Source organism: Parambassis ranga, chromosome 2 (assembly GCF_900634625.1).
Source record: "Parambassis ranga chromosome 2, fParRan2.1, whole genome shotgun sequence".
In the NCBI taxonomy this organism is placed as follows: Eukaryota; Metazoa; Chordata; class Actinopteri; family Ambassidae; genus Parambassis; species Parambassis ranga.
Window position 1 is genome coordinate 31,982,969 of NC_041023.1, and position 15,392 is coordinate 31,998,360.

Consider the following 15,392-nt stretch of genomic DNA (forward strand, 5'->3'; position numbering starts at 1 on the left):
TCTTATAAACACATGCAGGCTGTGCATCAAAGCACAGATAAAAGGTGGGAAAGCAGTGAGACACATACAATCCCTCCCAGCTGATCATCATCATCAGACTGTTTCTCAAGGCAACAGTGCCATCTTGTGGTCATACGTGATCACTGCAACACAACCTCTACCTGCTTCATTGTACAAGAAAATATCCACATTTACACAGTATAGTTTTCTGATAAATGTGACATCATCTTTATTGAAACATTTTGAATTTTTTTTTAAAACCTTACGACACATAAAGAGTGGTGCACACCAGAGAAAAGCAACAACAAGCAGCACACAGCACAGAATGTCTCTTTTTTTCTGTCCTGTAATCCATTATAATCCACTGCAGGAACACTGTCATGGTGTCTTTTTGTTGGTTCTAAGTGCAGCTTGTATATTAAGTGCATGGAGTCAACGATTTTAAAACCAGGAGGTTTCCGGCGTGCCGAGTCTTCAGCAGTTTGCTCCTACTGGTCCCAGTTTTGTGGTCAAAGCTCGCCGTGTGCAGATGTGGTCATTTCAGACGCTTCAGTTTTATCTAACAGAGATGGAAGAACATTATATATAATATGAATATTAATGTGTTACAAAGTTTTCTTTCAATTCTTGCTAAAAACGTCAGAGCGATCCTCACCTTTTTGTGGTGTTTTGATACACTGGCCATCTTGCTCCTCATAGCCACTGGAGCAGACGCACATGTAGCTGCCTTTATTATTGACACACTCCTGGTGCTCCTTCGTGCAAACTGACTCTGACTGAGAACACTCATCGATATCTGGAAAACACAACACGGATAAACAAATCAATGTAAGTGTATTGATCTGAGGTATCAGAGGTGGTGTTTTCTTTATGCTCTTAAATAACATAACTCTCTTTATGATAGCTTTTATCAAAGTTACAGCATCCTGCACCACCTGCATCTCTTTTCACATCACCATCTGCATACACTATCTGTGAACCCTCCCCTCATATTCCCTCTGCTCCTGGATGCAGGTCCATGTATGCCAAAAACCTGTGCAGGGAATCTGCTGTGTTCTCATGCCTGCCTATAATTTAATGTGACTGATTAGACATAAAACAGCAGGAAATGAGCGGAAATGAGAGGAAAAGAGTGTCTCCATATATATATATATATATATATATATATATATATATATATATATAGTGTCAAAATGTCTGTGTTTCCCCACAGAGCTCATTTTAGCTTGTTTACATGTAAACATCCGACTCAGCCTGTAGGGAATGACTTCAGCTGTACCTGTGCAGGCGCCCTCTGTGTCCTGGTACCCGCTGGCACAGGCTTTGCATTTATCAGGGCCGGATCCAGTGCAGCTAGAACACACTTTGTCACAGGCTGTACACAAAAACACACGTAATTCTATCAGATAAATATCACAGCTAAATGTCACCTCTGTTTACATTTCAGGATACTTCACAAGACTCAAAACATATTAAATACACATATATTTTTACAACACTAAAGCTGAACAGGTTAAAATGCACAACCATTTTCTTACTTCTGCAGGAGAAGGATCCCTCTGTGTTCAGGCAGTATTGATCTTCTTTACACGGAGAAGGGTCTTTGGAGCACTCATTCACATCTGCAACATATTGGATAGACCGGGCTAATGTGCAATGCATTCTGGTACATGGAGGCATTGCGCCAATACAGCACAAGCAGAGGAACTTAATGCTTCATACTGCTGCCCTCACCGACACAAGCCTCTTGGTCGTCTTCCTCCCAGCCTTCCTTGCACTCATTGCAGTCCTGATTGGTTGCCCCTGTGCAGGTCTCGCAAGATGAGTGACATTCTACAAGAGGATGTGCAGCCCAAATTCAGACAAGTCACTTCTCTCTTTTTGTTTTGCAGAAACGTTGGTGACATGTCTGTGGTGCAAGAGCGGCCCTTTGTTTTACCTGTGCACAGGGAGAAGGTGTCGTTCCTCACTTCACTGAAGTAGCCATCAGTGCAGTCGAGACAGAACTCCCCGCTGTAACCAGTGTCACAGCTGCACTTCCCGTTCCCGCCACGGGTCCCGTCACCGTCACACACTCCATTTCCGTGACAAGGTCTTTCCGAGCCCCCCACACAGGCTATGCGACACAATGACAGAGAAGCACAGCTCAAGACTCACTCTACGTATCACTTGGGTTCACAGATTCTATCCACATATAGTCTGTCTACAAACATAGAGGCTTTTTTTACCATTGCAGTCCAGTCCAAATGTCCCTTTTGGACAGCACACCTTGATCGTTTCAATGCAGAACCATTTATGCAGATCAGGATGTTTTGTTTTCCTGCATTGCAACAGGAAAAAAACAGACAGGAAGCCATGAGGTTTACCACATTTTAGTACCTAAGTGAAAATAAATTTTCTACTTGTTCTGTGCAAATTATGGTACAAAACATGCAGCCTAAATCCAACCAATCACTAGATGTGTCACATATTTGCATTGTCCAACCTCTTAAACCACCATGTTTCAAAATGCTCTTCATGTTCTTCTACCATGCGGTTGCACTCAAAGCTGCTGCTCTCACACAGCCCCTCCAGGATCTCCATCAGACGGATCTCACTGTAAGAGACAGACAGACGCTCATAAACAGGACTGAAAGGGAACTAACCGTCACAAAAGAAGGAAGCAATGGAGTCTAAAATTGAGCATGTGTAAATATTCTACTACATTAATGCTAAACTTTGAATATTAATGTGAACACACTAACACCCTCACAACTTTACTATTTAGATTCAGGCACTTGACACATCCCCATTATTCTTATATTTCTTGTAAATACTTATATGTATATATCTACACCAAGTGCTAGGACAAATTCTTTCTATGTGAAACAAGGGTGGCAACAAATCTGTTTGTGATTCTAAATACAAACACCAGCTGTGATGACCTGTGACAGGCTGACCTGCAGTTTGGACTCACCTCGTCTCATATTTAGACAGTTTCCTCTCCTCCCAGGCTGTGTTGCCGCCTCCAAAGTTCTGCTTTGCTGTTCTGTCAAATCCCTAAAAAACAGAACCAGTTATATTTATAAAGAAAAGCAGACATGTAGATGTACTGGTGACATTAAAGGAAGCAGAAGGCAAAGAGTTTAAGGCTAAGGAGTTCATGCTTCTTAGTGAAATTATAAAAACAAAGGAGAGGTTTTAAAGCTCTCTGACCTTGTTGAAGTTATCAGTGATTTGCCGACAAGTGCTACAAGCGCCTTTTAAGTCCCTCTTAGAGTCGTTGACTTGAAAAAGTAAAACAAGAGTTACACAAGACAATAGCCGCAGCAGTCGCAGCTCTGGACCGGTGGACAGCATCTCAGCCGATCAGTTCAGACACAGTTTCATATCAGGACACACGCCTCAGCCACTAACGAGCAGGCTTTCTGCTAATATCAAAGTGCCACACGGGTCGGGTACATCTAAGTGATGTGTACTTAACATTAAATGAAAGCTAGCGTTATCTATGCAAAGCGCGACAAAATACTATTTACATGCCGGGTTGTAGAAAAAAACAGTGCCGTTCTAGTTTTCCGCGTCAGCCTCCTGCCCGACTTGTGGCTTGTAGTAATTGGCTGCGCTGGCCTGTCAATCAAACGTACAACCAATCATAGGCCGCCACGCGCGGGACAATAAAACCCATCCCCACGTGGAAAATTCACGAAGCCTTGCAGTTGTATAATAAATAATTTTATTTTTATCTTTAGGATGAAGTATATGATAACATTCTAACCCACATATCTATCTGATTATTGGTAAAAAATAATCTTACCAAAACAGCCGTATGAAAACAAAACGTGTAGTTCACTTCCGGTGTTGACCGGAAGTGAAAATGAGCTTTCAGCTGTCATGGCTGAAAAAAGGACTGTTTTAGGGCTGCCACTGTTGTTTCTCTTAATTTCTGTGGCTCTGTTACATTTATTTATTTGTCCATTCACAAAAGTTGAAGAGAGCTTCAATTTACAAGCGACACACGACATTCTGTATCACAGACTTGACTTTGACAAGGTAAGCAGCCATTTATTGTGCTAAGAAGCTAACTGGACATAGCACAAGTGAATTTAATCAAACATTTGGAAAAGTGCGAATGTTTACTTGTCTACTTGCAGCAATAATGGCTAAAGAGAATGTAAGTTAGATAATGTAAAAATGCGTATTGCCCTAAGGAGAATATTAGAAAAATGTTACATTTAGAATAGAAATACTTTATTTATGCCAAGCTGGGAAATTTGGCTAAATACTGACCCTGACGTGATTTGAACACGCAACCTTCTGATCTGGAGTCAGACGCGCTACCGTTGCGCCACAGAGTCACCTAAATGAGTATTGAGCCTTGGAAAGTAAGGCAACTATTTAAGGCAGGATTTTGGCTGTCACAAAGCTCAAAACTGAAAGATTTCAGTATTAGTTTGTTGTGTTGTTGTGGACTTTAAAAAATACAATGCAAGCAAAAACGGTTTAATAAAAAGCAAAATAATAATATTTTATATATGTAAGCTGTATTTGTACAAAGTTAGACTGTAGTTATGTCCATAATGTCGAAAGAATTTAAACAGCACATATATTTATTAGTGATTTTAGGGATCATTCATTGTTTGGAGATTTGTGAGGAGAGTAGAAGATTTGCTTTAAAGCAGCTAAATAGGATAATTTTAGATTAGATTTTTTAAAACTTGTATACACGTCTTTAAAATCTATGTGAAAAAAATGATGATCAATGAAAGAATGATCAATGCTGCTGCTCCTGTCTTTTAGTATGACCATCATGAATTTCCAGGTGTGGTGCCACGCACTTTCCTTGGCCCCCTCTTCCTCTCCATGCTCTCCTCCCCTTTTGTTTTTTTCTCCTCTCTCCTGGAAGTACCAAAATTCTACACACAGCTTATAGGTAAAATGACTAGCATGATATTTTTTTGCAAAATTTTCTCTGCTGTAAACAGTCGTTAAATGTGATGTGTGGTCTGTGCAGTGCGGGCTTCCCTGGGAGTCTGTGTCATCAGTGCACTGTGGCACATGCAGAGAGAGGTGAGGAGGCAGTTTGGCTCCACAGTTGCAGGCCTTTTCTCTCTGACCTGTGCTTCACAGTTTCATCTCATGTTCTACAGCACAAGGACACTCCCAAATGTATTTGCACTGCCAATAGGTGAAAGATAAATTTTCTTAAATGTTATTTTTGGCTGCTAAAAAAGTGTCATTTTAACAGCAAAATTCTCCTCCAAGTTCTCATAGCATTCACATCTTGGATGGCTCAGAAATTTGGCCGGTTCATCAGCCTTTCTGCTTTGGTCATCATCATATTCCGATCGGAGCTCTGTATCTTCATGGGCCTCATGTTGCTGATGTCACTACTGACCAAGAAGCTAGGACTGCTGCGGATGCTTTACTACGCTGCTCCAGCCGGGATCTTGTCACTGGGTTAGTGGGAAATGTATTGCCATGCTGACATGACTGACCAACAGATCTGTGTAATATAGTGGTTTTAATTTCCTGTCTGCTGCAGCTCTGACGGTGGCTGTCGACACCTTCTTTTGGAGGAAGATTCTGTGGCCTGAAGGCCAGGTGTTGTGGTACAACACTATTCTTAACAAAAGTTCTAACTGGGGAATATCCTTTACTTTACTTGAGTACACTTGCTTTTGATTGAAATGTATCTGCTTGTAAAGTTCACCTTAACTCCTCTCCCCAGTAAACCTCACCCTTTCTCTGGTACTTTTACTCTGCCATACCTCGTGCACTGGGCTGCACGCTGCTCTTTGTCCCCCTCGGCCTCTTTGACAGGCGGATGAGGCTGTTGTTGCTGCCTACTGTGGGCTTCATTCTCCTCTACTCCCTGCTGCCACACAAGGAGCTGCGCTTCATCATATACACCTTCCCTGTTCTCAGTTTGGTGGCTGCTCGTGGCTGTTCATTTATGTAAGTTAAAACATAAATACATTTTTTAAGTAGCTGTCACTTATGTCACCAACATGCACTAGAAGATGAAAGTTTCTCTTTTTTTATCTGTGTGATTTAGTTTGTGCAACTACCAGAAATCTTGGATATATAAAGTGGGCTCTGCAGTGGTGGTTGGCCAGCTGTTGACCAACACAGCATACACTGGCATTTGCCTCTATGTTTCTCACTACAACTACCCTGGAGGCAGAGGGATGCAGGAACTACACAGACTGTTGCCAGCTACAGCAGGTTGGAATCATTTCTATTTCATTTGCACTGGTAGTAAGTCAGAATCTCACCTATAAATCATTCAATTCATGATTCATGATTGAGAATGCAGCTGAAAACACTTTTATTTTGAATAGCTTTTATTGTGTTTACTCTTGTTTTTATTTCATTTTAATATGTTCTTTCAGTTATTGCACATTGTAAAGCTACATAACTATTAAAAAACATGTGTAAGATGCTCCGAGTACATGTCACATGCTTTGTTTTTGCTTCAGATGTCTTTGTTCACATCGACACCTATGTTGCTGAAACAGGAGTGTCACGCTTCTTAGAGGAAAACAGAAACTGGAGGTTGGTGTAGTTTACATTTGTTATAACCCAAAGTGTGCACAGTCATATCCTTTAAGATTTTGTAATGTTTTATTTTCCTACAGGTATGACAAAAGAGAAGACTTGACCCCCACAGATCCTGAGATAAAAATGTACTCACACCTTCTGATGGAGGCTAATGTTACCAAGATACAGCTACTCCAGGATACCCATCAGCCACTGGCCTTCATAGAAGGTTACAGCAACCTCGCCTTCAACACGTTTGAGTTTCCTCTCATCAGTGTGCGATTAGCAAGAAAAACTGTGCTCATGCAGAGAAAGACCTGAGCAGGAATATTGGACGTCCCAAACTATAAGACCAAAGGTGACACTGTTATGCGTTTTCAGATGTGATAATAATGGCATTCCACAAAAAAAGATCCAAATACTGTATTAACACATTTGTGGCACTTGATTGTTCCAAAAAAGATATTCTTTTCAGTAGTAGTTGATTTCATCCTTTGAAAACACCTTTGCATTTTTTACCTCAGAATATTAGATGTTCATAGGAACAAAGTCGACTTATGCAGTGGGGTATATACTTATATTTGAGTGGAAACATCTGGATATCTGGAATAACTCAATGTTTTGTACAATAAAATACATATTGTGTAACAAAACAACCTCTGCAATATTCTATAAGGAAAACCTTTATTTACAGATGACCACAAAATTTGCATGTTTCCAGTCTCAATGCTAAAACATTTATGAAATTAGGTTCAGAAGTCATTTAATATAAAAATGTACAGTACATTGTTTTTACTCAATAATAAACCCATAATTTAATCCCCTGGACATAAACTTAAATTGTGCTTAAGAGACAAATTGTATATTCCAAACAACCCCCTTATTCTGAAAATACAGCAATATTATACAAGATCTTATTAAAAACATTTCAGCAAGTAAAAAAAAAGGTCTATTTCTAAATGACAGTACCATGAGCCACAAATTCACAATGAAAATTAAATAACATTAACTTAAAATATCTTTCAGTCACAGCATTTATTTTTGGGCCTCGCTTTCATTCTGAAAACGACTGCATCTATCTTTAAATCAATAGGAATAAAAAAAAGCATCCTGAAGTGATCTGCGCAAATTTAACAATATTTACAGCATTTTGACCTGAAGTAGTTTTGGATAAGGCACAAGGAGAGAGTAGACAGAACAAAAAGAACATCAATTTTACAAGCAAACACATATCATCAACCCCTACAGCTAGAAAAAAACCCTCCCTCCCTGATACACTTCTGACTGAGACTTTTCATCACAACAACTCCAAGCTCCAGAGTGTTAAACAGTAGTACACAGAATACAATAAAACCTCGATCTGGCCTTTGCATTGAGAATCAATCAGTGTATAAATTGATATATTTTACATTTTTGCCCAACAGAACCCATCCCCCCATTTCACAGCTATGCAACTTGGTCCTTGATAAAGGGTTTTCAAGTTAATGCACAATAATGATCAGTACTGAAAATAAATCAAAGGGAGGTTGACCTTGAGGAACAGCAGACCCTCCATGTTGTCCAGCAAAGGCCTGGGCTGATTTAGAGCACAGTTGACACTAGCTGTGCTGAACAATGTCTCTGCTGGGATGATGCTGGGAGGGCAGCCCACATAACGGGCAGCTACTTTGGCAAGATCAGGCCACAGGAACTTTTTTAGGTTCCAATAGTCTAGGGGGTCACAGCTTTGATCAAGTATGTCTTCCTCAAGGTACTCCAGCACTGCCAGCTCTGAGGACTTTGGCTTCTCCTCGTTTTTTATCTTTTGCCTGATGTCAGCCATTAAGGACCAGAGGTTGTCCTTGTTTGAATTGGGGGTTCCGGATGAAACAGAGGCGGCTTCGCTGCAGCCATTGGGCAACAGAGGTTTGTCAGGGAGTGAGGTAGAAGAGGACAAGTCCAGCTCCCGGATCAGATCTAGTTTACAGCGCTCAGCTTCTTCCTCTGTGAACAGTGAAGTTTTGTATCGCGGGTCCAGCATGGTTGCCCAGGTATATCGTGGGTCATGCAGTGTTGCAGACATTTTGCTCACCATGGCTTCCTTTAGAGACTTGAGCATGTTGTCTATGCCCACAGTCTCATCAAACAGCAGGTCTATTTTTCTACTGAGGATGTGAAAGAGTGGTATCACTTGTCCTAGAGTGGCAGTGCGGTTGCTCATCTCCCTGCAGGCGACTTCGAAAGGTTTCAGTGCATTGCAGACGGACAGCATCACTTCCCACTGGTCGCAGCTGATCATTTCCCTGAAATTGCACTCAATCGACATCTCGTCGATGGCTTTCTTCTGTTCCACCAGCCGCTCCAGCATGAAAAAGGATGTTCTCCACTTGGAAGGAACGTCCTGTATCAGCTGGTTCTCTGGCAGTTGGTGGACCCTCTGGAGCTCAGCCAGCTTTTCCTTGGCCTTTGCTGAGCGGTGCACACGCTCACAGATCTTTCGTGCAATACTCAGAAGGTTCTGAACCATTCTCTGGCTCTTTATGGCTTCGCTTACAATGAGGTCTATAGTGTGTCCAAAACACTGCAAGGTGGTGTGGCCATGGTCTTCTAAGGTGTTTCTGATGGTGTTGTTATCAGTTACAGTGAACCCCCTTTTCAGCCCTGATGAGGTGATCCAAGAATCCCACAGATACTCCAGCTGCTTTGGGATGTCATGCATATCATGATCACAGTCTATTTGTGAGACACTTAGGAGAGCAGAACAGTGAAAGTCTTGACCCTGGGGTCTGACACTTGACTCGTATGTTGCCCAGTGGGCAGTAAGGGTCAGGTATTCCCTTGTCTGGCTGCTGACCCAAATACTTGTTGTGAAGTGGACAACGCCACCTTCAGCCTCTTTCAGGTGGGTCAACACAACATCCTTCACCCGTTCATACATGTCTGGTATGGCAGTGCTGGTAAAGTAAGAAGAAGGTGGTAGAGAATACTGAGGCTGGAGGTACTCTAGTAGTCTGTTCAGTCCAGCATTCTCCACCATAGCTGATGGCTGAAGATCCAGTGCGAGCATTTCTGCAATAAGTTTGGTGATTTTTTTGGCAACCGGGTGGTGTTCATCAAATTGCTCACGGTTCTGTTCCGTTTCATAAACAGAAGTATCCATGAGCTCTTGTTTAACGTGAGCTTCAGCAGACGGCACATCACCTGAGATAGTATTGTTACTTTCAAGAACATGTCCGTGAAACCTCTGCATGTGCCTAAAGAGGCAGCTCGTGCCGAGGTTCGTAGTCTTTTTGCCTCTGCTAATTGTGCGGCTACAGTGCAAACAAACCACCTTTGTAGGGTCAGCAGGTGAAATAGAGAAATGGTTCCACAGTTTTGACGTCTTTTTACTGAAAACAGGCAGGGTTTGTGGCTTTTTCTCGCTAGGGGGGCTCTCAGTTTCTTTGGCTGAAACTGTGTCTGTTGTGGTGACATTGCTGTAGGAATGAGGGGAGGAATCATCTGTGCTTTTTTGGTTTTTGAGGACATCTGGGTGACGTCTCATAAGATGCCGCATCAGGCAGCTTGTACCAAAGTCACCCCGCTTCCCACGACTAATGACACATGGACAGTAACGGCACAGTGCTTTTAACTGGTCAACTGGTGACACTATGAAATGGTGCCACACTTCAGATTTCACCCGTTTCATGATCTTTTTGTTTTGCTGGAAAACTAAATGATCCTGACTGAGGCTGGGGCCTTCAGAGAGGTCGCACGGTGAGGAGGTCAGGGGTGTGTCCTCCTCCTGTGTTTTGATGGTGAGGTTGAGGGAGGTTTCCTGCCCTGAGAGATTCATGACCTCATCAGGTTCCTCTGTCATATCCATGCTCTCCTCCATGCTTTGGGGTAGTTCATCTGATATGGTTTCTGGTGAGGATGGAAGAAGGGGTGATTCTTTTTTAATGTCCAGTGGATCCTTGAGTGATGTGCGGGACAGCAGTGAAGGCGGGTTTGTGTAGGGTGGGGGAATGTGGTTGCCCTGCCCATTTTCCTCAATTACAACCTCTTTGTGGGCCCTCCACATGTGACGAATCAGACAGCTTGTCCCTAAATCCTTTCCATTTTTACCTCTACTGAATTCGTTCATGCAATGGATACATACTGCTTTGGAATTGTCAGCAGGTGACAGGTAAAAATGTTTCCATACAGCAGACCTGCGACGAGAACTAGAGCTCTTTAGGGTCCCCTGAAGGCGGTCGGGCCCTCCGTCTGATGTGTCTTCGAGGTTGTTGTCACTGGAATGTGAGGACGAGAGTGCGTTGCAAGCAGAGTCGGCATATGGTTCGAGTTTTGGTTCAACTTTGGGTAACACTTCTTTGGATAACAGGTCTGAATTTTCAACTGAGGTGGACGGTGAAGTGTTCTTTGAGGCAGAGGCGACTATGTTATTTGTCAAGTCTCCGTTTTTTGGTGAGTTTGGGGAGGGAGGTATCAAAGATGGTGCAAGAGTCAGATTATTTGAGGATGTGTCTGCTCCATCTTGTAAAAGCACAGTGGGGTGAGCCCTTCTTACATGCCTCATTAAACAACTTGTGCTGAGGTCTTTTTCGTTCTTGCCCCGGCTGAACTCCTTCATGCAGTATAAACAGATTGCTTTGGTACTGTCTCGTGGCGATATGCAGAAATGATTCCATGCAGGAGATTTTTTTCTCGGGTTGGTGTGACTTCTCACAGAGGATAAAAGGCTCTGAGTGACAGCGTCCATGGCAACATCATAAAGGGTGCTTGTGTATCCACTCAGTAAGTTAGTGTAGTCGTCTCCATCTCTTGTCACAAAGGGGCCAATTGAACTACCAAATGCAAGCCCTTCATCATATTGTGTTTCCTCCTCCATTCCATTTGCATCTCCAGGCTCATCCTTGACATGTTTGCTCGATTCACTGCCGTTTTCATAGTTTTCATCATGTGCGTTTTCCCCAGCATCAGCGTTTTGGCATTTGTCTGAAAGAGCAGGGGAAGCTGGATCAGTCTTGCTTGCCTCATCCAAATCCATCTGTTTGTCATCCTGAGAAGATAAATGGAAAGAAAGCGGGGAGTCTTTATCCAGTGTTATTGAGGAGCAAGCCGGTGACTTTGCATCCACAGTGTCATGAGGGTTAATGCTGTAGGATTTGAACACATATCCATCCTGCCCCTCTATTTTCAGGCAGGTCCCTTTTGCCTCCCTTCTTTTACTTTCTATGGAGCCATTAGGTTCACCGACCACATCCTCATTCATGATAGAACCCACGTCCTCTCCATCCATGGCAGCAGGCCAAGGGTTTCTGTGGAATAGTCAGGTCTGCCTTGTCAAACGTGATCACTTTTTTTAGACGTAGTCATCGATACAGCAGCTCTCAAGCAGGAGTTGTGATATGTGTGTTGCTGTCCGGGACACAGACTGCCTGCTTGTCCCTCTCCATTTATGACTGAAGTGGTTGCACTTTTCTGTACACAACCTAGAGAGAGGGAGAGAGAAAGCAGATCAGACAACAGATAAATATTATGATTCAAAAACAGGTAATACACCTGTTATACTATACTAGAATCAACTCTGGGGATTGCACTTTATATTTTATTTCCTAAAATTAACTGTTGATACAAGGTGCAGCAATGTGTTAAATATTAGGCCACAACACATGCTCTACATCTCATTTTTTACTAGTTACAGACGATATGACTAGCATTTGAAAGCTTTGTGGAATAAATACGTTAGGTTTGGTCTGTGTGAGGTCACACTGTCTCATATACAGATGCAGGTTCAGCCAGGCCTCCCAGTACTCTGAAAGAAGCACCTTTATAAGCCTTTATAAGCCTAGTGTCCGGGCTCACCGGTTGTATCATAGCTTTCAAATGCAAGCAGCCACCATGGAAATGGTAATTAACTGCAACAGAATGCTGCCCAACATGCCTTCCATGGAACTCCGTTCAGTCAGCTTGCTTCTCTAATATTTGATAAAACAAATCACAAATCTGGATCTACAGTCAAACTGATTTTGGCCTTTTGCAGATGATGATATACATCCACATATTGTTTTGACCTTTTTGCAGAGAACATCAAGACTCTGTCATAGCTGAAATACGTTAATAATGAGGATAATTAAATTTGCAGTGTTGAAATAACGAGATTTGTCTTCTCCTCTCATGAGAGACACTGAGTAGTCATCACAAAAAGCCCCTGTTATCAGTTTTTAAAAACTGAACCTGATCTTTAAAAACATCCACACATTTTGGTTCACTGAAGTAATGTCATCACTTTTAATATGCACACTCTCACACCAGGGACACAGTAAGCATTAGTCAGCATACACTTATCTGCCTGTCCATGTTCATTTTGGGCAGATGATAATATTGCGCATCTACTCTCACAATACCACAATTTTTATACTGTAATACTGCATTTTGTTTTGTCTTACTCATATGCCACTGAATGATTATTTCAAAACACAAGCAACACAGTCTACTGGCACAGCTTAAATTTTTCATGTTCTCAAACTATATTCTTCTTTATAAATGTTGCATTACATCTATTATGCTTTAGCAGGATGTATACCTCTTGTGGAAATAATCCCGTAAATCAGGAACAAATATTCAATTCCCATATATATGAGGCTAGTGTTTCAGACTATGTCACAATTTCATGATCTTACCAGCACTATAAAATTATCTGATCTAAGCTCAAAGCAACACATTACCTAGTTATAGAGTTTGCCTGTAATAAAAACAAACAAAAAAACAAAACAAAGGGATCAAGTTATTTTGAAGAATTACTGGCACTCTCCCCAAACAGCTGGCTGTACAGGCAAAACGGTTTGGTGTTCAGTTTTAAGAGTGACACCGCCAGAAAGCTAACGAGTGTTCCTTCGAACCGATGTAAAAATGATTCCAGTTAGATGGAAGGTGCAGGCCTGAGCGCAGGTTAGAGACATTTTTTTAGGCATCCCCTCAGCCTCTCTCCACTCTGCTGAAGATTCCGCCCACTCTGGCTCTCAACATTCCACCCAATACACACTAATGTTAAACTCTTAGGCAGCCCCAAAATACTTGATTGATAAACTACTTCCAGTTCAAAAACCATTCAAGATAGCCAACATCTGAATACAAGTTCAATAGTTGAACATTTTGTGAGCAGTTTAAAAGCTGAATGGTGCCTGTCAGTTAAACTATCACTGAGGTTTAGCCTTCAGAGTTGAATGGGTTGAAAGGGCTCCTCCATTCACTTTAATGCAAAAATCAATTTAGAAATTGTTGAATCATTCGAATAGTTAAAATAGTTTAAAAATAGTTAAACAAATTGAAATGTAGTCGAATAGCTGAACAGAATGATAGTTTAACAGTTTCTGTAGCTTAAAGTATGACAAAGTAGTTTGCTTTGCAGCAATCAAACTAAACACCCATACTTAATAAAATAAAGGACACACTCGCACACGCATATTATGATGATAAAATCCAGGTATTTGTCAGAAGTACACGATAACAACCTGTGAATACCTCCAAGACACGACAGCTCTTTCGACATTTGCCTAAGTACACAATTATAACTTTCATGCAAACCAGTCTAACCAGTAGCTGTTTCTAAAAAAAAAAAAGAAAAGAAAGAAAAAGTAAAACGATTCTCTTTAATCTCAATAAATTCCTACGAAAGTAGTAGCGAACACAATCATTTATACAACTGTTTATTATTAGTACGCGATCTTGTGTCATAAGTGAACAGTGACAGCCAGTTTTCCGGGTTTGGCTTAAGTGCTAGTAGTCAGGAAGATGCGAGAGGGCAGCAAAAAATAGCCAAAGCTCACTACCTTTCAACTTCACTACACGCACCAACTTATAAATAGTTATCAACATACTGGCTTCACTCAATGAACTGAAGCTAACGCAGACCCGTCAAACATGTATGACCCCTATATAAACACATATTACTAGTTAAATTTTAATATGACTGGGACTTACGCTACATCATCAGTAAACACCACGGTGGCTATCCTGGTGCTAACTGAGTTAGCCGCAAGGCTAATAAACACACAAAAACACCACGCAGGTACAACACTTATGTAGCACAAATATTCACCATGATGTAACTTCCACAACTATCCCGTTAAGATTATAACAACTCGTGAAATTACGCTAATCTAATCCAATCTAATTTCGGACCACACCACGACTGCTAGCTGGTTAGCTGCCAGCTAGGCCACACACAGGACATACTAGCTAACCTGGCGAGGCAGAACCCAGCCGTGGCAACACACGAACCACACGGGATCCGAATCAGACCAGCACTCACCACGACGTCCTGACCGCATTAAGCCCTCTTCAGACGCATACATGAGCCCAGCGTACTTACTGTGAAGAATGACGGCGTGATCAGTGGGTTTCGGCTCCTAAACAGTTAAATATGACACATTTGATTGATCCGGAGGGGGGTTCACTTTGTTGCTTTTGTCTCCTGGTTTGCTAGCAGTTCGCGTTCGGCCGAAGCAGCTCCACACAGCGTCGGACGGAAGGAACATGTTTTAATGATGTCACCGGACTCAGGGTCTTCAGTATGGCGGAGGGGGGGGGGGGGTTAATAAAATTCAGTATTAAGTTACATAACACCGTACTTTTACTTTTTATTCTTAATAATAACATAACGCGGGAGTAACTATTTAAATGACAGCTTCAATAACCTATTATTAACGGGGTCAAACAGGAACAAATACGTATTAACACATTTACTTTTCGACCAGAATTGATAAATAAGCAATTAGTTATATTATTATAATAAGTATAAGGAAATAATTTTGTAGCATGCAATGAAAAATGGATAAATATAATATATACGGTGGTATTACTACAATATAACAAACCAATGAATAGACTTGGATAATGTTGCATTC

General features: G+C 41.6%; 3 protein-coding genes and 1 non-coding gene across 5 annotated transcripts; 1 reads left to right on the forward strand and 3 right to left on the reverse strand.

Annotated features, from left to right (window-relative positions):
• Positions 1–201: 201 nt before the first annotated feature.
• On the reverse strand, positions 202–3,571 carry creld2 (CRELD disulfide isomerase 2). The gene is made up of 10 exons (XM_028399146.1): positions 3,196–3,571; positions 2,957–3,039; positions 2,486–2,596; positions 2,229–2,320; positions 1,940–2,116; positions 1,735–1,833; positions 1,539–1,622; positions 1,280–1,375; positions 656–796; positions 202–559 (listed from the first exon to the last, which is right to left on the reverse strand). Exons 1-10 carry the CDS (start codon positions 3,337–3,339, stop codon positions 510–512), a joined length of 1,077 nt encoding a protein of 358 aa, XP_028254947.1. The 5' UTR covers positions 3,340–3,571; the 3' UTR covers positions 202–509.
• A 284-nt stretch (positions 3,572–3,855) lies between these two features.
• Positions 3,856–7,175, forward strand: alg12 (ALG12 alpha-1,6-mannosyltransferase). Its single transcript, XM_028393818.1, has 9 exons — positions 3,856–4,029; positions 4,777–4,909; positions 4,991–5,164; positions 5,242–5,436; positions 5,522–5,625; positions 5,711–5,934; positions 6,035–6,204; positions 6,459–6,534; positions 6,618–7,175. Exons 1-9 carry the CDS (start codon positions 3,871–3,873, stop codon positions 6,838–6,840), a joined length of 1,458 nt encoding a protein of 485 aa, XP_028249619.1. The 5' UTR covers positions 3,856–3,870; the 3' UTR covers positions 6,841–7,175.
• trnaw-cca (transfer RNA tryptophan (anticodon CCA)) lies at positions 4,263–4,334 on the reverse strand. Its single transcript has one exon. It is a non-coding gene; the product is annotated as a tRNA-Trp (tRNA).
• Positions 7,125–15,028, reverse strand: zbed4 (zinc finger, BED-type containing 4). 2 transcript variants are annotated; one of them, XM_028393798.1, is made up of 2 exons: positions 14,858–15,028; positions 7,125–11,975 (listed from the first exon to the last, which is right to left on the reverse strand). In XM_028393798.1, the coding sequence occupies exon 2, from the start codon at positions 11,780–11,782 to the stop codon at positions 8,018–8,020; it is 3,765 nt and encodes a 1,254-aa protein (XP_028249599.1). In that variant the 5' UTR covers positions 11,783–11,975; positions 14,858–15,028; the 3' UTR covers positions 7,125–8,017. The 2 variants fall into 2 exon arrangements, with proteins under 2 accessions (XP_028249599.1, XP_028249607.1); XM_028393806.1 differs by having other exon boundaries at positions 14,798–15,028.
• Between the last annotated feature and the right edge of the window lie 364 nt (positions 15,029–15,392).